Genomic DNA, 22,230 nt, shown 5'->3' with positions numbered 1-22,230 from the left:
ATGCATGCATACACACAAACACACAGAGACACAAATATCGACTAATACAGACATACAGTCACAATGTGTATTTATCTGCCTGTGTGTATTTCTGAGTGTGTCTGGCATTGTCCATCTGTATATGTGCTTGAGAGTGTTTGTCTGACAGTGAGTATTCTTGTATGTGAATGTATGTTTCTGTGAGTAAAGGGGTAACGGTGGCAGGGTGAGTGTGACAGGGCGAAGGGGTGAATGAGACAATGTTGGCGGGTTAGTGGGACAGAATAAAGTATGACATGTTTGGAGGAGGGGGTGTTACAGGGTGAGGGGAGGTAAATGTAATAGGATTAAATTGTTAACGTGACAGGGTGAATATGGCATGGTTGGGGAGGTGAGTATCACAGGGTTGGGGTGAATGTGGCATTGTTGGCGGAGTAAGTGTGATAGGAAAAGGGGAGATGAAGGTGACAGGTGTAAGGGGGTGATTGACAGGGTGAGTGTGACAGGATTAGAGGTATTAATGCGACAGGGTAAGTGTGGCATGGTTGGAAGAGGGAGTGTGACAGGAAGAGGAGTGGTGAGCGTGACAGTGAGAGAAAAGGTGAGTGTAACAGGATTAGGGGGTTTAATGTGATATGGTGAGTGTGGCAGAGCGAGGGGAGGTGAGTGCGGTTTGGTTGGAGGGGGTAAGTCAGGATCAGGAGGGGTTAATGTGAGTGTGGCAGGGTTAAGGAGGTGGCAGTGTGTGTGGCAGTGTGACAGAAAGAGGGGTGACAGGTGGCAGTTAGGAAAGGAGGGGGTGGCAGAGTGAGGGAAGGAGAGGTGGCGGTGAGGGTAGTAGGGGGTGACATATGGGAGTGAGGGTGACAGGTGGCAGTGGGGGGGTAGGTGGTGACAGGTGGCAGTGAGGGGGTGACAGGAGGCAGTTAGGGAAGTAGGGAGTGGCAATGAGGATAGTAGGGGGTGCAGGTAGCAATGAGAGGGTGACAGATGGCAGTGAGGAAAGTAGGGGATGATATGTGGCAGTGAGGGGACTAGGGGGTGACAGATGGCAGTGAGGGTAGTAGGGGGTGACAGATGGCAGTGAGGGTAGTAGGGGTTGACAAGTGGCAGTTAGGGAACGAGGGGGTGGCAGTGAGGGGGTGACAGTTGGCAGTTAGGAAAGTAGGGGATGGCAGTAAGGGTAGTAGGGGGTGACAGGTGACAGTGAGGGTAGTAGGGGGTGACAGTTGGCAGTGAGAGTAGGGGGTTCAGGTAGCAGTGAGGGTAGTAGGGATTAACAGATGGCAGTGAGGGTAGTAGGGGTTGACAGATGGCAGTTAGGGAAGGAGGGGTGGCAGCGAATGTAATAGGGGGTGACAGATGGCAGTGAGGGTCGTAGGGGGTGATAGGTGGCAGTTAGGGAAGGAGGGGTGGTAGTGAGGAGAGTAGGGGGTGACAGGTGGCAGTGAGGGGCGTAGGGGGTGACAGGTGGCAGTAAGGGGGTGACAGGTGGCAGTTAGGGAAGGAGGGGTGGCAGTGAGGGTTGAAGAGGGTGACAGGTGGCAGTGAGGGGGTGACAGATGGGAGTGATGGTAGTAGAGGGTGACAGATGTCAGTGACGGTAGTAGGGGTGACAGATGGCAGTGAGGGGGTGACAGATGGGAGTGATGAAAGTAGAGGGTGACTGATGTCAGTGACGGTAGTAGAGGTGATTGATGGCAGTGAGGGGGTGACAGATGGGAGTAAGGGTAGTAGAGGGTGACAGATGGCAGTGACGGTAGTAGGGGTGACAGATGGCAGTGAGGGGGTGACAGATGGCAGTGAGGGTTGTAGGGGGTGACAGATGGCAGTGAGGAGATGACAAATGGCAGTGAAGGTAGTAGGGGGTGATAGATAGCAGTAGGGGGTGACAAATGGCAGTGAGAGTAGTAGGGGTTGACAGATGGAAGTGAGCGTCCTATCCCATTAAAAGCATATTACCGCGTATTTAATAAAACAGATAGACCCCCTACTTCTTCCAGGTTACCGATCGATGTTTCGATATTCTGATTTACTGTACACGACTATTCGATATTCCCACAAACTTTATATAGCATTTTATGTTTGTTTGAGACCACCTTAAAAATATTGGATATCGATAAAAATCATGATCACTATATACTTTCTCTACAAACCTCTAAAACTAACCAAACTACTCATCCATCCGCTATACCACTTTATCCCACCTAGAACTAGTGCCCAATTAAAATACTTGACTCTTACTTACCCACACTCAGTCATGCCACACACATTTCACCACTACTCTCACTGAATCCCTCTGACTACGGCTAAATTCATCTTCTACATCAGAACACTACTCCTAAGATTGGGTTGTATCCATGTCTCGGGTCTTTCATTTAGAATAGGGGCAGCTTCGGTCTCCTTCAACACTGACACTCCAGTGCATATTATTAAAAGATTAGGCAGATGGAAATCCTCAGTCTACAACCGATATATTCCTCATCCCGAGAAAGAAATGAGGAAAGCTTTTAAAAGTTTGACTTTGTAAATTTGATGCAATAAGTGTGTTTTTCTTTAATACCTTTTCACCCTCTTTGCATGAACCTGATTTAAATATATTACTAATATGTTTCTGAACATATATATTATACTATTCACTCACTCACTCACTCTCTGGGCTGGCCTAAGACATCATGCTGCCTAGGTCCAACGATAAATGACTATGGGGGGTAATGTATAATAAACACAGGTTACTGGCTATGGGGGGATAATGTATAATAAACACAGGTTACTGGCTATGGGAGGGATAATGTATAATAAACACAGGTTACTGGCTATGGGTGGATAATGTATAATAAGCACAGGTTACTGGCTATGGGGGGATAATGTATAATAAACACAGGTTACTGACTATGGGAGGATAATGTATAATAAACACAGGTTATAATAAACACTGGCTATGGGGGTAATGTATAATAAACACAGGTTACTGGCTATGGGGAGGATAATGTATAATAAACACAGGTTACTGGCTATGGGAGGGATAATGTATAATAAACACAGGTTACTGGCTATTGGAGGATAATGTATAATAAACACAGGTTACTGGCTATGGGGGGATAATGTATAATAAGCACAGGTTACTGGCTATGGGAGGATGATGTATAATAAACACAGGTAACTGGCTATGGGAGGATAATGTATAATAAACACAGGTTACTGGCTATGGGGGATAATGTATAATAAACACAGGTTACTGGCTACGGAGGATAATGTATAATAAACACAAACACACACAAAAAAAAATAATAATAAAAAAATTAAAAAAAGAATGCAGCTTCAGAATTAATCTAAATTGTATGCTGTCTAGGAGGTGGGATGGTCTGGGAAGGAGGGTCTGCTGCTGATTGGCTGGAATGTGTCTGCTGACTGTGAGGTACAGGGTCAAAGTTTACTCAATGATGATGAATAGTGGGCGGACCGAACATCGCATATGTTCGCTGTCCGTGGCAAACGCGAACAAGCTATGTTCGCCAGGAACTATTCGCCAGCGAACCGTTCGGGACATCACTAATCAAAATATAACTATATGAATACTTTGTCCAAAGGTTCTGGTATCGGGGGGTATGGTATTAACTGTACTGCTATATTTGCATCTGTATCCAACTCCTAATTGGTGTTATCACCTCTGTATCCAGTATGTAATATTGTATCCACCGCTTGGTGAATTCACCGCTCTGATCCGCAAGTACCATCAACTCGTTTAGCCCCAGTCAGTGAGGCTTTCTCAAGATCTTGAGAAAGCCTCATTGACTGGGGCAAAACGTGTTGATGGTGCTTTCGGCATTCTAGATTGCTGGGTGGCATCAGTCTGAGATACAGATGGCCTGGTTCTTTTTGTAATAGCACAAGATGAGCTAAAACCAGCTTGAGAACTGAGCGGGGACCCACCGGATGGTAGGCTTATTAAGCTGTTGTTCATTTTCAGCACTCTCTTGCAACTAGTTTTTTGCTCTCCATAAGTTTAAAGGGTAATCCAGACGTGGATCCCTTGCTCACGGTGCCTAGGGAGATATTGGCTATACCTCACTGACGATGCCTAACAAGTTTGAGACGACCGCCTGGGGTTGCTGTATCTCTCGTGCAGAGACAGCCGGCCTAATGGCCTGATTCTTTTTGTAATGGCACAAGATGAGCTAAAACCAGCTTGAGAACTGAGCGGGGATCCACTGAAAGGCAGGCTAATTGAGCTGTTGTCCGTTCTCAGCACTAGTGGCTAGTTTATTTCTCTCCAAAATTATTTATATTGTTATGTTTTGATAAATGTAACCATTATTCTGGGGTATATTCACTAAGAGCTTACACTCTTTGTGTTCCAAACTTGAGAACCTCTTGTATTATACTGATAGACCTTTATAAACTTAACCATCAAGCTAGCAAGGATTCCTTCAAATTATCATCATTCAGTGAGAAATCCAAATGAATACAAAGTGAATGTGAAATTTAAAGGCTTAGCCAACCCTTTTAACCCCTTAAGGACTGAGGCAGTTGTACAAGTTGTGATAAAAACAAAACGTAAACAAAACCTGGAATTTGTGCTATATGTCTGTTCAGGCGTAATTCACCTCTTTCATATTATGTGTACCCACACTTATCATATATCATTGTATTCAGGGGAAACGGGGCTTTTATGTCACATCAAATATTTCTATATTAAATGTAATTTAATATGAATAAAATCTAAAACAATTGTGAAATTAGGAAATTTTATTTTTGTATTTCTTAATGGCATGAATGTCACAATACTGTTAGCTGTTACTGCAACAAAGTACACATATTTGTATTCAGCAATGTCTCACTAGTAAAATAGTACCCCCGATGTGCAGGTTTTATGGTGTTTTGGAAAGTTACAGGGTCAAATATAGCATGTTACATTTTTCAGTTTATACACATTGAAATTTGCCAGATTGGTTATGTTACCTTTGAATTCCAAATGGTAGCCCAGGAATGAAATTTACCCCCATGATGGCATATCATTTGGAAAAGACAACCCAAGGTATTACAAGTGGGGTATGTCCAGTCTTTTTTAGTAGCCACTTAGTCACAAACAGTGGCCAAAGTTAACCACTTAGTCACAAACACTGACTCAAATAGTCCTCCATCAATCTCCCTGCAAGTCAATGAGAGACCTACTTCTCCAACCCCTCCAGTTCGCTGGCTTCGAGTTACTTTCAACTCATATCTTACATGTCCTTACATCCAGTCTGTCTCCAAACCTTCCACCTTAAAAATATTGCCCGCATTGCTCTTTCTAACTCAAGATACACTTGTTCATGCACATATAATTTCCTGACTTCACTATTGCAACTCACTTCTTATCAGCCTTCAAAATACCCGCCTTGACCCTCTTCAGTCTGTAATAAATAATGCAGCAAACCTTATCGTCTTGACTAACCGCTACTCCTACACTTCACCCCTTTGCTGATCATTACACTAGCTTCCTGTACCCATTTAGGATCCAATTTAATGTATCACCGACCTACAAAGCCCTCAATAACTTCTCATTACATTTCGTCTTCATTTAGTGAGCATCCTTCTCCAGATATCTGCTCATTCCCGCACTGCCAACTCTCATCTGCAAGGCTGCTCCATAGCTAGTGAATTCACTACCCCATGCCATCAGCCTCTACCTTAGCCTCCAGTCCTTTAAGAAGTAACTGAAATCAAACCTTTTTTAGGAAAGCTGACCATCTCGGTATGCTTTTCTCGTTATAATTGACCCGATTGGTACCCTCACCTCACTATCTTTTCTTCCACTGTTTGGTTCTTCCACGCACCACTTTTACCAGCTTATCTCAACACAGGCATCTTATCCATCATTCCCTCTTTCCCTCTCGTATGTGTCTTTATCCCTTCCTCCTAGATTTTAAGCTCATTTGAGCAATGTCTTCTTAATTTCCTGTCTTGTATGTCAATTGCTTGTATGTCAGATATACCCATTTTATAACTGTAGAGCACTGCGGAATATGTTGGGGATCTATAAATTCTAATGATAATGACCTTTGAAGTCGCCTTTACGGTTTGGAAGGATGGAGATAAGTTGTCGTTTTCAGGACATTTGCAAACATTAAACTAAAGGAATAAGCTCTTATAAGCAGATACATTAATTTCTCTAAAAGCTGCTAATCATTCCTGGAGTATTAATGATAGTAACTAAAGTTTTTTATGGATTACATTTTGTTTTGCAAAGTAAATGAATGTAAAGAATGTGCTTGAACAATTTCATCAGTGAAGGGGTTAATTTTAAACAAATAGAAATGTCAATGATGACATATACCCAACATCATATTATGCATCCTTACAACTATCATTTTTTACAATTATATGTTACTGTATATAGTTATCACTGTCACACATTTATTTTTTCCATTTATAATTATCTTTTTATGTGAAAAGAGTGAGTAACGGGGATGATTAATTTCAGTAAAAAATTACATTCAATGATCAATTCAAAGTATTTTATCTAAATCGTTTCTCTAATGTGCATATCTTAATATATATATTCATATTGTTTTTTTTTTTTTAAGATGATTTTTTTTCTGCTGGTATTTTCACAAATATTTAAAATTAAAGGCTTACTATTGAACAAGATGTTTGCTTTTTCCAATCCAATGATTGATGGGTACAAGTAAATACAAAAATAAAATATTCAAACCTTATTTTGAGAGTTAACATACTGAAAGCAAGATGTAAGCAGTGGTTTTGTATAATGAAATCTTGATCTTTGACACATATTCTTTCACAGATATGTTTTGCTATTTATTTTAATAAAGACAGTTCCTCAGGATAGACAATGAAACACAGGCAATAACATGGCCTTGAATTTGATCTGCTAGATTCTAGCTATCTCTTCAGGAGCATGGCCAGACCATTCACCCATGTACAGAAAAAAAAAATCAGCTCTTTTCTGGAATAACTCTAAGCACCAAAACAACTTTAGCTTAATTAAGGGGTTTTGGTGTATATATAATGCCCCTACTGTTGCATTGCTCAATTCTTTCCTATTTAGTAGTTCAATTACTTTCTGTTTATATAACCCTAGACACAACGTCCCTGGCTGTAACTCACACAGCCTACATGAAAATGAAAAGTTTAATTCGTATACCACACTGTATTACTAATCACACACAGGAGGCTGCTACAGGCTGTAGCAGGAAATTAAACGAGTGGGAGAAAATAATTTCTAAATTTAACACACTGAGCAAAAAGGGAAGTTTAAAAGGTAGATCTCTTTTCCAGGAAGTGTGCAATGATGCTGTTTGAGTCACAACCAGGGGAGGTGTGGCTAGGGCTGCATAAACAAAATTATCTAACTCCTAAATGGCAGAGAATCGAGCAGTGACTCAGTGTACAAACTGTACAAAAGAGTACAAAATGATCAGATTTGTGGCTCTTCATCAAGTACATTCATTATATATGAAAGAACACACATGGTTGTATTCTTATGATGCATATTAAATAGATAATGTATATGTCTAATAGTTTGGTAGTACCTGTATATAACTTACCATGCAGGATTTACCCCTACCAACATAACCATCCGTAAAGCAATCCGTTTGTGCAAGTTCCATTTTTCTATTGAGGTTGCCAAACAAATGACACCTGTTAGCAGCAGATGAAAATCCTTAAAATAAGTGGATGCAATCTGCAAAATAAAAATAAATGTAAAAAAAATTAATATGATCTGGAGTTAATAAGTTTTGTTGCTGTGTTAGATATCATCATAATGTACACTGATAATTATTAGTCGTGGAGGATTGTTTTGTAACAAACTGCAGTTGGCCTGAATTGGGGCTGATCTGGTGATCAATGGTTAAATTCCCGAACTCCAAGCTGAAATCGCTAATTAAAGCGAAACATACAATGTTCATATTGATTTGTGATTCTCAGTTCTGCTATGTTGCCAAAAAAAGAGATGACTGATGGCTGGGGGCCGTTACTAAATATTGATTTTATTTAGAATTTAAGTGAGAAGTTGGCATCAGAGGGAAAAAAGGGGAATATTTATATAGTATGTATTTGAAAAATATATAAATCTAGATTTTAGTTTACTTTTCCTCTTTGTTTATTTACCCTTTCTCACTTGATCTGTGAAACAAATCACGGGAAAATGTTACTATCTGCATATTGTAAAATATATACATACTATTTAAATTCTGTATATGTTTCAGTACACTGATTGGCCTATTTTCACACTTTTTTGTTTTGTCTGATTTGAATCTTTCTTCATTATCTAAATTAAGCCACACCGATTTGCTATAAGGCCAAAATCCAGCCAACCCACAAAAAAATACAAATTAAGTGATTTGGCCCAAACGAATTTTTCCACTCTGCACAAGTCTAATAATTATTCATCCGCACTATGTTTTAAAAACTGTTAATTGTATAACTGTGCAATATATATTTTTAGTTTTATGGTCACCACCATAAGTGCTATGTTTCAAGGCCTATAGTGAAAAGAATACCATCCTCGCTGTGACGCACGGTGGTGGCTCACTGATGTTTTGGTGGGTGCGGGGGGGGGGACACAGGGAATCTTGTGAAAATTGATGGCAAGATGAATGCAGCATGCTGTCATAAAATACTGGTAGAAAATCTGCATTCTTCTGCATAAAGCCTGCGCATGGGATGCTCTTGAGCTTTCCAGCATGGCAATGACCCTAAGCACAAGGCCAAGTTGACCCTCCAGTGGTTATAGCAGAAAAAAGGTTCAGGTTCTAGAGTGGCCATTACAGTCTCCTGACCTTAACATCATCGAGCCACTCTGGGGAGATCTCAAATGTGTGGTTCATGCAAGACAACCGAAGACTTTGCATGACCTGGAGGCATTTTACCAAGATGAATCGGCAGCTGTACCACCTGCAAGAAGCAGTCTCATAGACAATTATTACAAAAGACTGCACATTGTCATTGATGCTAAAGGAGGCAATACACAGTATTAAGAACTAAGGGTATGCAGACTTTTAAACAGGGGTAATTTCATTTTTTTTCTTTGTTGCCATGCTTTGTTTTATGATTGTGCCAATATGTTATAACCTACAGTTAAATGTGAATCCCATAAGATATAGAAGAAGCGTGTTTTGCCTGCTCACTCATGTTTTCTTTAAAAATGGTAAATATATTACCAATTCTCCAAGGGTAGGCAAACTTTTGAGCACAACAGTAACTGTAGATAAAAACAGGAAGTGCTGAGGGTAGCATGCTGCACTAATGACCAGTGATAATTATCAGTTTTAAAACTGGAGGATGGTACATTTTTCTTGATTTCTGTATTTAAAAATGCTTTCATTTCCTCTAGGCTGGGTTCTAATATATCTAGCATTTATAATATGAGTACTATTTAAAGGAACACTATATGGTTAGGAACACAAACATGTATTCCAGACCCTATAGTGTTAAAAAAAAAAAAAAACAGGCAAGCTCCCCTTATCCCCCCTGCCACCTTAAATAACTAAAAAAAAACTTCCTTATTTCCAGCAAGTCCACAAGTGGAGGTCAAGAACAAAAGAGGTACACATTAACGATATAAAGAACGGGGTCAAAGGAAACCAGAGAGCCACACCCCCTCACCTGCCCTTGACCCTCTACATCCCTCCCTGTCTAACCCCGAACCCACTCCCCCCCTCCTTCATCTTTCAGTCTCCCGCTCCTCACTGGCCCTCCCCCCCACCCCTCCCGGCGACTCACAATACACACGACCCACTACAGACACAACAGCACAGAGAAAATAACTACCTATACCAACATCCTCCCCCCTCCCCCCAATCAAAGGAAAGAACCACTACTCAACATAACCCCCATAAGTGACCCTACACGGTCCAAACAACAATGAGCCCAACGCAAATTGCCCTTACTGGGATGCCCGGTAATCCAGTACACAGAACCAAACAAGACGCAAAACACCAACCATGCTTCAGGAACCGGAACGCCTCCCACCCGAAAGTGACCCCCCCGACACCAAACTCTGGACAACAACAACGACTAAAATGCTCACAAGACACTTTAGCAACACCCCAAAGACCCAACACATCTTACCGAGACGCCCAGACATCCGGACCCCATGGACACCCCGGGAAGGCAGACACGAATGTCAGGACCCACAAGGCAACTACACACACACAACAGTAAACTAGAGAGAGACATCCCGGTCAGATTGCGCACCACCTCCATGACAATTGCCTCTCCGACCCCACCCGACGGACTCAGAGCAAGACCACCTACGGGGGGGGCCCTGGCTTACGTCTCCCTGTTGCCCATGAACTCCCCCCCACCTTTGAATGCCAAGTTTCACCTCCTCTACCCCACACCCCAGCTAGCACCTTAACAGCATTGAGCATTCCACTGATGCCGTTACTCATGGCTAATCCCCACCACACAACCTATTCCCATGAAACACCCACATCAAGATACAGCTAGATACAACCAACACTGTCAGATATGCGACCTGCAACACAAAAATGTACATCTGTAAACTGTAACTAGAACTGTACCCTATGCTGGCCTGCCCAGCAATGTATTCCGATCTGTCAATGCCAAATTCTACCTGTGTAAAATGTTTGACACTAATAAAAACCTTGAATAATAATAAAAAAAGGAAACCAGAGAGCAGTATAATGAAGACAAAGCTGGTTCAAACCAATATTTAAAAACGTGAGTTAGCGTACTTTATGTATATGAACCTTGTATTAATCAAAAATAAGCTTTAATTAGGAGTCTTAAATCCACAAAAACACTGCTCCAATTATGTTTCTTGGCAATTGTCCAGATAATGTATGAATATTGGAAAACCAGCTGTCCTGTTCTCAGGAACTGCCAGCACTGAGTAGGTTAAAGCACTCGGAGGCTGCGTCTGTGAAGAGAAAGGCTTCCAATCATGTAATATAGTTTGTGCAAACAGCCTTCACGAGACACAGTTTTCAGTTGTGCTCTCACTTTGTTGTGCTTATTATTAGAGTGATATCTGTATTTTTAATACATACATATAAATGTAGAATGCTGTAATTTTAGGGGTCTGGAACAGATTAATCAATTTTATATTAATTCTTATAAGAAATGTTGATTCAGTTCTCGAACACTTTGGGACTCGAACAGCCTTCGGGAACAGATTACGTTCCAGTTCCGAGGTTCCACTGTATCTGCAGGTTGAAATTGTGAGCTCTTATAATTGGGTGTGTTTGAAAAAACTAAGCTGTTCATCGAGCAACCACACTAACTAACAGCCGCGTTACAGGATATGACATTACCAGAGACTTGGTGGAACATTGGCTGCATTCCATGAGCACAAGAAGATGAAATCAGGAAGTGATGTGTCTAATTGCGTTCCACAAACCTCAACCCAATTATCATCAGCATATATAAGATGCTACAGAGATGGAGCTGTACAATCCACCGACTGAGGAAGTAATTCCTTGGGTCCCCTACGAGAGTTTTGATTGTTTTTATAATTTTTATATCTATGTATATTTTTTTGTCTTGTTCCATTTTACTATGAATACATTTGAACATCAAAGTATCCTGTAGGTCCTGTGGTTTACATTTATGGTGATACTGCTGCAGTACCATGAAATCATGTCAGTACAACCAGTACTTTTTCTATACAAACAATGTTACACTATAAATTGCTTTTTGCTTCCTGTACATTTTTCTATTCCATTCCTACACTATAGAAGAGGGTTTTGGATCTCCCAAAGGGTCCAGATGTGCCATACAGTAGAGCCGAGTGTTTCTTGGCTCTAATTTTGTGAGTGTGTACTATCCATTATATATTATACTGCGTATTTTTAGGAATTGTCTGCCCTATTATTTCCTCCTTTTTATCCTTACAGATTGACACATTGTCCAAATCAAGGAAAGTATAGATTAGCTCCACCCACCATGTATTTTGGTATGCTATTTGTTAGACAAATAATGTCGAAGCAAATAAACTAATCAGCAATGGGATGCCAAAATACATATCAAGGTCATTTTACGCAGGCAAAATGATTCTCAAAGCCATTTAACTGATCGCAAATGCAGTCTCGGTGGGATTTCCAGAGTTAATATCTACGCTAATTGCTAGAAGGTCATTAAATACGGGCGAAGAAAAAAAAAAACAAGGGAAGGAATGTTTGGCATCTGTCAAAGTAACATATACTGACCTTTCATTTTTCTACAGTAAATACAGCCGCTGCATGATAGCTCCGGGAAAATAGAAAGTAAAAATAATACTCTAGTGTAGGAAATTCAATAGTCAAAGATAAAACAATAAAAAAAACGTACACAAACATGCATCAGTAAATGTGCATTTAAGTTATATTAAAGCCCAGCATATTTTATAGAAAAAAATATAAATAATAATTATGCGAACACATAAGAATTCAACATTGAACAAGGATACCATTTTACCTATTTATTTTCTGTCAGTTATTAGTATACCTTAGAGCTATGAACAAAACTCCTTTAGAAAATAAACACACACAATTTCTAAAGAAATATACCATGTGTCAGTAAGATTGTCAAAATATGTCATTTAAATTTGTGTAGTTGGAACATGATCTACAATAGACCTCCTTAGCATTTAAGTCATAGGAACCACTGATAGAGCAGCAATATGTCTACTCAGTTCTCCCTGAGTAGAAGAGGAAACTGCAGAAAGTTATCAATAAAATATTCAAATGTGTATCGCAGTGTAAAAAAAAACGAGAAAGTGATGAGGAAAGCTCCTCGTGTAACCGGGGTACTCCACCTCACCACTGCTACCCCCAAATGGATATCAAATGATAGTAGCTTAAAAACTGACAACCTTTATTGAAACAGAAAAATAATAACAATAATAATAATAACATTAATTTAGATCTCCAACACACTCACGAAAAAACACACATTTATACACCCTAAATGGTGAAAATTAAAACAAAGACTAGAGACTATACATCTGACTGGTAAAGTATTCAGGTATTTTCCTTGTATAGACAGATATGTCACAATGTATCAAAACAGTGCAACTCGGTGCAGATATGTCACAATGTATCAAAGCAGTGCAACTCTTATATAATTAAATGAAACAGTTGAACACGTTGACAAAAAGTGTATACCAAGGAAATCCAGCCTGTTAGTAGTTAATTACAATTGAACGAACAGCAGGAGGTCTCCCCTTTATATGAATCGAAAATAGGGAAAAATGAACTTAAGTAACCTCTTCCAACAAATCCCTTATTAAGTATTAGCTTCCAGCAGTGAAAAAAAACTCCTTGTATTCAGTTAGTCTAGCAGAAGTTAAATCGAAAGGATAGGGAGATAAGAGATAGAGGAAACAAATTTGTTAGAAAGAGTGCTGTCTAAACAGGGTCCAGTGTAAAGAAAACGGACTCTGTCACCACACTAACATATATCATAAATCCCTATGATATAACACAAAGTTGAGGATCTCATTAGGGGATATCCTGCAGGCTGTAGTCTCAGTCGATAAAAGCCATGACCACAATCGTTAAGTCATAACTAGATAGTAGTTAGTTAGTATAGGCACAGGTCGTCCTGCACAGGTCGCCCAACGCGCGTTTCGGCGGTCTAACCGCCTTTCTCAAGGGCAGGTAAATGGCAGTGTAACACCCTCCCTTAGCTCCTTATATACCAACATAAAAAAAGTCCCTCCTACCTGTCCAAGGGAGGAGGGATTCGATTGTATCCGCCAGACGGCTGATCACAGCTGAACGAGGAGTGTAATCACCGCCCGCAAGTGAAGTGCGTATGACCGCATCAAATTGCGAGCGCATGCGCAAGCACTTAGAATTTGAGCTTGAATACAAATCATCATAGCAGGACATAATTCCTTCTCTAGAAAAATTCAAGTAGGTTAAGTGTAGAGTATACCTTCCTAACCAGATATACATAAATAGGTGTATATATATAACCTACACCTATTTAAATAGGATGGCCTCTACCCACCTGGAAATTTAAAGAAACATAACTTCATAAATGTAAGAGGATAAACTTCACTCTATGATTGACTCGAAAATGAGTCTTACATATAAGATAAGTTACAAATAGAACTCTTGTATTGTAAACAGGTATATACATCCCCCATTGCAGTAAAATAACCCATGCACATAGATACCTCCATCCATAGATATATTGCTAGAGGGAATTACCCTTCATCCATTTTAATATTAAAATATAGGGGGCCAATGTATATACTCCCGTCTACACTGTCCATAGATGATGTTAGTGTGTGTGGGGGGGAAATATATATTCCCGTTTACACTGTCCATAGATATTTCTGTTGGTGGCATGTCCACACAGGGGAAAGGAGAAGGGAGGGTTAATGGGGGAGAAAAAAACAACGGAGAAAATAAAATAAATGACAATAGATAAATGTTTCCTCAGTCAGAAAAGATTATTATAGCAAATCAATAGATTAAAAACAGAGTGGTATTGTACATAAAAAGGCCTGGCTCAAAAAAGGAGGGGGGGGGGGTTGTTTCTTGCTAGCAAGACCCTCGTATAAACAGAAACAGAGCAAAATAAGGGCAAAAATGAAGCTAGATAGCCCAAAGTAGGACACTCAAAAATAGTGAGGTCAAATAAATGGGGCAAAAGAGAAGCCTTCATTCAGACCCCGAGGTTGGAGTGTCTTTAATCTGTATATCCATTTCGACTCTCTCTGTCTCAAGACCCTATCAAAGTCTCCACGTCTTAGGTTCCTTTTAACTAATTCCAAGCCACAGAACCTAAGGTTGTTGGAGTCACCGTGATGGTGTTCTTTAAGGTGTCTCGAGACAGGTGTTTCAAGGCGATTTCTTGGAGACCGTACATGTTCCATAATTCTCTCCTTGAAGGCCCTAAAAGTCTTGCCCACGTATTTTACTCCACAGGAGCATGACAGCAGGTACACAAGGCCTTTGGTGTTGCAATTGAAGAAGTTCTTTATCTTAATTGAACCTTGTCCTGCACTGTCACTCACGGTTTTAGATCCTCTAGATATGTATCTACAGGCTACACATCTTCCGCAGCCATATGAACCACAGGGCGGAGTACCCAACCAAGTGGCTCGTGGATGTGGCATGGTGGAGAAGTGACTGGGTACCAACATGTCCCTGATATTACGCCCCCGTCTGGCCGTGATATCGATATGTGAGCCTAAGACATTCTTGAGGTGTATATCATTTAATAAAATGGGCCAAAATCTGTCCAGGGACCTTCTAACTTCGGACCAACCAGCGTCATACGTCGCAATCATGCAAATTGTTCCAACTCCTCTAGTCCCCTTGTTTTCAGGGCGATCACAAAGAAGTGCATCTCTCTGAGTCTCAAGTGCCCTTTTATATGCTTTCTTGAGACAACGATTCGGGTAGCCTTTTTCTTTAAAATAGGCCCTGAGTTGCTGTGCTTTTATTTTAAAGTCCGAGAGGTCACTACAATTTCTGCGAAGGCGGAGGTATTGGCCCACAGGAATACCTTCCTTCAAAGGTCTGGGGTGACAACTCCCCCAATGGAGAAGAGAGTTTGTAGCGGTAGGTTTTCTGAATAGGGTGGATTGAAATGTGCCCTCCCTGTTCATAGAGATGGTCACATCCAAAAAGTTAATTGAACGTCCACCGTATTCAGATGTAAACCGAAGGTTCTCCTTATTTTGATTTAGAAGGATAACCAGATCCGAGAATTCTTGGGGGGTGCCCTGCCACACTATTAGAATGTCATCAATGTAGCGACCCCACCACAGAATCTTGGGTAGGAATTCTGTCAAAACATCAGAGGTAAAAATCTGATGTTCCCACCATCCCAGGTGAAGGTTCGCATATGAAGGGGCACAAGCCGTGCCCATCGCGGTACCCCTCACCTGGTGGTAGAACTTAGTATTAAACAGAAAATAATTATGCGACAGAATAAATCCCAAGAGACGTAGGACAAAAGCTGTATGTAAATCATCCCTACGAGCTCTCTGGTTGAGAAAGAATCCAACATGTTCCAACCCTCTATCATGAGGAATAGAGGAGTAGAGGGATTCTACGTCCAAGCTACACAGGCTAGCTATGGGAGAAAATTGGAGATCTGAGAGTCTATTGAGGGCCTGTTTTGTATCCCTAATATATGAAGGCAAAGCCTCCACAAGCGGTCTCAGGACTTTGTCCACATATAGACTACCGTTTTGCGTAATGTTATCCACTCCTGAGACAATTGGGCGTCCAGGGGGAATTTCTTGGTTCTTGTGAACCTTGGGCAAGCAGTAGAAGGTTGCTATCTTGGGGTGACGATTAAGAATTAATTCATACTCGTCACCCGACAGCAACCCTCCACTGCGGCCATCATCCAAGATCTCTTTGTATTTCGTGAGGTACTCATTTGTGGGGTCGGATTTAAGAATTCTATATGTCTCAGTGTCACCCAGAACACGTTCCACCATTTCAACATATTTATTCACATCCATTATTACGACATTACCCCCCTTATCCGCTGGTTTGATAATGATACCAGCATCATTTTGAAGGGATTTCAAAGCCCGTTGTTCGTTTTTGTGGAGGTTGTCGTTTAAATGGATGTGAAGAGATTTGAAGTTAATCTTTTCAATCTCATTTCTTGCCGCTTCAAGAAACAATTCAATGTTTCTGAAGCCGGAAAAACTCGGTGTGTAACGACTTTTGGGTTTCAAATCAGTATAGTTCTGAGTGGTACTTGGATCATTTTCATCCAAAAGAGACAAAAGAGTAGTCAAACATTGATAATCCTTGGACGTAAGTCCAAGGTCTCTAGCTTTTTTCTCATTCTGAATAGAATGGAATTTGTGTAAAGCCAATTTGCGAATAAACAGATGGAGGTCTTTGATCCAGCCAAATCTGTCAAATGGGGGAGTGGGTACAAAAGATAGTCCTCTTCCAAGAACCTTGACTTGGTCTTGATTTAGTATACAGGGGGACATATTGATGACCTGTGACTCAGGTCCTATGCTCTGGGTAGTATCTAATACCTCCTCCTTCTCCCCCCCCCCCCCCCTCTCGGATTCCGGGTTTGGTACCTCGTACGTTGGCTTGGAAATTCTTCCTGGTTGCCCAAGGCTAAAAAATTAACCCCCTTTTTTAAAATCCCTCTTGGATTGGAGGTTATTGTCGAAGTGGAGGGTTGTGATTGGGACTCCATCAGGTTTGTTTGGCTTCCCGAGTCTGTGTCTGAGGAATCATAGTCAGATGTTAAACAATTATCTGAGGTACGTCTTGTTCTTCGATTGAACGATTTATAGACATTCCCAGTCTCATAGTCATTTGAATCTCTCAGAAATTTGTCATGTTTTCTAAACTTCACTGATTCCTGGTATTTGTCCAGGTTTTGTTTCAACCTGGACTCCATGAAAGTGAAGTTAGGATCATTCTGAAATTGTTTTATCCTACTAATCTCCTCATCTAGACTAGCATTTACAGTTTTAAGTTTATCTTGCTCAAATTTGCAGATGATCTGCATAAAGGTTTTAGAGCAAGTTCCAGCCGCAGCTTCCCACTCTTTCATTAGCTCAGTATTTTCAGAGTGAGATGAAGGAATGTTTCTCACTCTCAGACCCCTTGGGATCATTTCTTTTTTTATATAATTTTCCAAGGAAGAGATCTCCCAACAACTTCGGATCTGATTTTTATAGAGGCCCTGAAGTTTATTAAACGATTTATTAATATCTGGAGTCGTAGCGTTCTGGTCTAATTTTGTATTAGAAAATACATTATATCGCAGTGTATATCGCAGTGTTAAGAGCCCCCCTCCCTGGCCAGCTGCAGGAGAGGTTAGTAACGCTCTCTGCAGCCCCCACAGCCCCAGTCTGTATTATGGCAATGCAAATTGCCATAATAGAGACTATTGAATCGAGTATAAGCCGAGTTGGGGTTTTTCAGCACAAAAAATGTGCTGAAAAACTCGGCTTATACTCGAGTATATACGGTAATATATGTCTATATATCATATATATAATGTCATACTAAGTGTATTTTTATATTAATATGTACATATATTAATATAAAAATACACTTATAATTAAATTGCACACATATATATATATAATATATATAATAACTATATATATTGTATATATATTATTATAAAATACAAATAATAAGTCATTTAAATTAAATAAAAAAATTTAAAAATAATAATAAAAATGTAAAAACAAATTATATATCTATATGAAATTTTATTCTAACTGTTTTTTAATATTAATATATATGTATATATTTATATCAAAATACACTTAGAATGAAATTGTATATATCTATGTATATATAAATAAATAAAAAGAATCCGAACTATACATATGTCCATATACAAAATTACATAAATAATTATATAAATGTACACGTAGACTTCAAATATATAAATATGCATATATATTTAAATTCGACGTGCATATTTATGTAATATTTTTACATAATTAAGTAATTTTATTGATTGCAATTTGAGGGACCTGCCTGCCAACCCAGGTCGAAAGTCCAGAGAATTTAATTTGCTAGCACTGTATTTTACCCTGTAATGTTCTACGACACCCTAAAACATGTACATGGGGGGTACTGTTTTACTCGGGAGATTTCGCTGAACACAAATATTAGTGATTCAAACAGTAAAACATATCACAGCGATGATATTGTCAGTGAAAGTGACTTTTTTTGCATTTTTCACACACAAACAGCACTTTTACTGATGATATAATTGTTGTGATACATTTTCCAGTTTTGAAACACTAATATTTGTGTTCAGCAAAGTCTTATGAGTATAACAGTACCCCCCATGTACAGGTTTTATAGCGTTTTTGAAAGTTACAGGGTCAAATATATGGGTCAAATATTTTTGCATTGAAAATGGCCAGGTTGGTTACGTTGCCTTTGAGCGTATGGTAGCCCAGGAATGAGAATTACCCCCATGATGGCATACCATTTGCAAAAGAAGACAACCCAAGGTATTGCAAATTGGGTATGTCCAGTCTTTTTTAGTAACCACTTAGTCACAAACACTGGCCAATGTTAGCGTTCAATTTAGTTTTTTACTTTTTTCACACACAAGCAAATATGAACGCTAACTTTGGCCAGTGTTTGCGACTAAGTGGCTACTAAAAAAGTCTGGACATACCCCATATTGAATACCCTACGTTGTCTACTTTAAAAAAAATATGTACATGTGGGGTGTTATTCAGAGATTTATGACAGATTATAGTGTTACAATGTCACTATTGATAAATTTTAACATTTTGAATCTATTTAGCAGTTTTTTTCATTCGCTTTTGTAGATGAGTAAAAGATTTTTCACATAAAAGTCAAAAAACATGTATTTTTTCAATTTTTCATCATATTTTTTCATTTTTTTAAATTAAATTATATGAGATTATATAAATAATGATATGTAAAGAAAACCCCTTTTGTCCTGAAAAAAAACAATATATAATTTGTATGGGAACAGTAAATGAGAGAGCGGAAAATTACAGGTAAACACAAACACCACAAAAGTGTAAAAAGATGCCTGGTCGCAAATGTACAACATCGCAAAAACAGTCCGGTCCTTAAGGGGTTAAAAGACGCCCAGAACACTCCCACAAAATGTACACAAATTCCTGTGTCAGAGTGACTCGGCATAAAAACATAAAATATCAAAATACATAAAAAATACATACAAAACAAATAGGAACCCCCACAAATTATATATCGTTAAATAGCCCTGTGCACCCAAGTTCTCCAAATAGCGCTCAGATCCATGCAGTGTAGGGGAAACGCTACTGTTCTGACCGGCCGCACACGTGGTCCTATGCCCAAAACAGTTCCAGGGCATTTGGTGCTTTTGGCGGTAAATTTTCATTGGTGCTCCGGCTTGCTCCTAGGTTGCGTTTATTCCCCTTAGTCTCAGGCACCTTCCCTCCAAAAAGCGATCTCCTGGCGGATTTCAAAGTGGTTCAAAACCGCAAACCAAGTTGTCCTGGAACCGCACGGTCACCTCATGCCAAAAACCGTACCATAACATTTGCGGCTAAGTCCCACTGAGGTGATCGGGAACCCACGAAGTCAAAAGGTTCCATTTGCATGAAGGGAAAGTGCTGAACCAGGGGCACCCAGGGCAAGCTACTAATGGCAGTTGGGGAGATTAAACTCCCGAACAGAGTCTTTGTATATGGCCCATCGGTGGGAAGGAGGCCGGCTTCTACACTCCTCCATGAATTCGTGGCAAATGTCCAGGGCAAGGAGCGTTTGTCATAGGTGCAAATAATGAAAAAAAAAGCCACATGAGTACAAATGCTCAATTTTGAATTTCAATAATTTTCAAAAGGAATTCTAGGTAAGTGTTTCAATGGGAAAGTTGCACAAATGCAACATAATTAGTGTAATCACATATATATATATATAAATTATTACTAACGGAAATAGATGCCATTGCACCACTGCCCCAAAATAGAGAAATTAATCAAATTAATGCTTAGGAATCCTCTCTAGAAATGAATGCAATGCCGTTATTATATTTTTGCACTTTTGCACAAGTATACATGCTGCACGAAAAGTCTCAATGCGAGTGTTTCCAACTCTCTTTGCTTTCATGCACAAACCTCATTTAGCCATTTTTTGCAAACAGTACAGATCCAAAGCCAAAGATATGACCAAACGGTCTATGATGTATGCGAAACATATCATTCTCACTTGTATTTAACCCCCAAGGCACAACACAGATAAAACAATGTAGCAAAGATGTTTAGATAAAATTGTAAGAGTATGTTTCCTGATAAGTCTTAGAAAAGTTGAAACAGTGTTAGCAAAGTGCTAATTGGAAATTAACCCAGGTCTGGGCTCCCTGCCAAGTGCTCATCAACTAGTAAATGGTTACATAGCAGCAATTGAATGTCTGGGCTGTCTGTCAGCTGATTAATGGATTTACTGTGTCCTGTTGGAACATTGATGACTGTGACTGCTTTTATGTTTCGTTGGCAGATATCTACATGTTATAATGTTCTTGACACTTGTTAACTGAAAGGTCATGTAACTCTTCTGGCACTCCATGATTTTCACAGAATATATTTTCCTTCTTTCTTAATAAATCACTAATGCAAATGCAGTCAGAAACAAAATAGGTGTAAATACCTCTTATCGTGGCCTATGCCGTTACAAAAGAAAGGGTGGTGTAGTAAAAGAACCAAAGTAAACAGCATGCTTTCCTGTGGGGATTTTACTAATGCTGGATGTCCTCATGCAGAGGTGACCAAACATCCGTTAGCAAGGAGGAAGTGCCTCTAGTGGCTTTCTGATTGGCAGCCACTAGAGGAAGTCTTAGTCCTGCAATGCAATTATTGCAGTTTCTCAAAAACTGCAATGACTTAATTGCAGGACTAAGTGGGACTGGGACACTGCACCCAGGCCACTTCAATGAGATGAGTGTGTATGAATGCAGTGTGTATGAATGCAGTGTGTGTGTATGAATGCAGTGTGTGTGTATGAGTGCAGTGTGTGTGTGTATGAATGCAGTGTGTATGAGTGCAATGTGTGTATGAGTCCAGTGTGTGTGTGTGTGATGCAGTGTGTGTTTGTGTATGTGATGCAGAGCCTTGGTGGGGGGTGGTCATTTTTATTATTATTTTTTAAATATTATTATTTTAATTTTTTTTGTTATATTAGTATTTTTTTTATTATGATTAATATTTTTTTATTGTAATATTTAATTTGATTTTAATTTGATTTTCGTCCCCCCCCTCCCTGCTTGATACATGGCAGGGAGGGGGGCTCTCACTCCCTGGTGGTCCAGTGGCATTGGCAGTTCAGTGGAGGGGGACTGGCAGAGAGCGCTTACCTCTCCTGCAGCTCCTGTCAGTTCCCTTCTCCTCCGCGCCGGTCAGCTCCCCTGTCAGCTCCCGGTGTAAGTCTCGTGGCCACGCGGAGCATTGCCACGGAAACCCGTGGCAACGCTCTGACCCCACGGCGCTCGCGAGACTTACACTGGGAGCTGACCGGACCGGCGCAAAGGAGAAGGGAGCTGACAGGAGCTGCAGGAAAGGTAAGTAAACGCTCCCTGCCAGCCCCCAACAGCCCCTTGTCTGTATTATGGCAATGTAAGTTGCCATAATACAGACATCAACTCGAGTATAAGTCGAGTTGGGGTTTTTCAGCACAAAAAATGTACCGAAAAACTCGACTTATACTCAAGTATATACGGTACATCTATGTATATATATATATAAAGCAAGAAGGAAAGAGATGCACTTTCAGGTCTTTGTAGAAAAAACTCGATATTATTTAA

At 40.0% G+C, this 22,230-nt stretch overlaps 1 protein-coding gene across 1 annotated transcript in view; it reads right to left on the bottom strand.

Moving 5' to 3' along the window:
• SLC13A1 (solute carrier family 13 member 1) overlaps window positions 1-22,230 on the bottom strand; it is a 109,976-nt gene that overhangs the window by 42,479 nt on the left and 45,267 nt on the right. The window contains exon 4 of the mRNA XM_063446809.1: window positions 7,530-7,666. Within this exon, the coding sequence (XP_063302879.1) occupies window positions 7,530-7,666 (137 nt within the window). The remainder of the gene's footprint in view (window positions 1-7,529; window positions 7,667-22,230) is intronic.

This window comes from Pelobates fuscus, chromosome 3, assembly GCF_036172605.1.
Source record: "Pelobates fuscus isolate aPelFus1 chromosome 3, aPelFus1.pri, whole genome shotgun sequence".
Taxonomy (NCBI): domain Eukaryota; kingdom Metazoa; phylum Chordata; class Amphibia; order Anura; family Pelobatidae; genus Pelobates; species Pelobates fuscus.
This window is presented reverse-complemented; position numbering and strand designations above follow the sequence as displayed.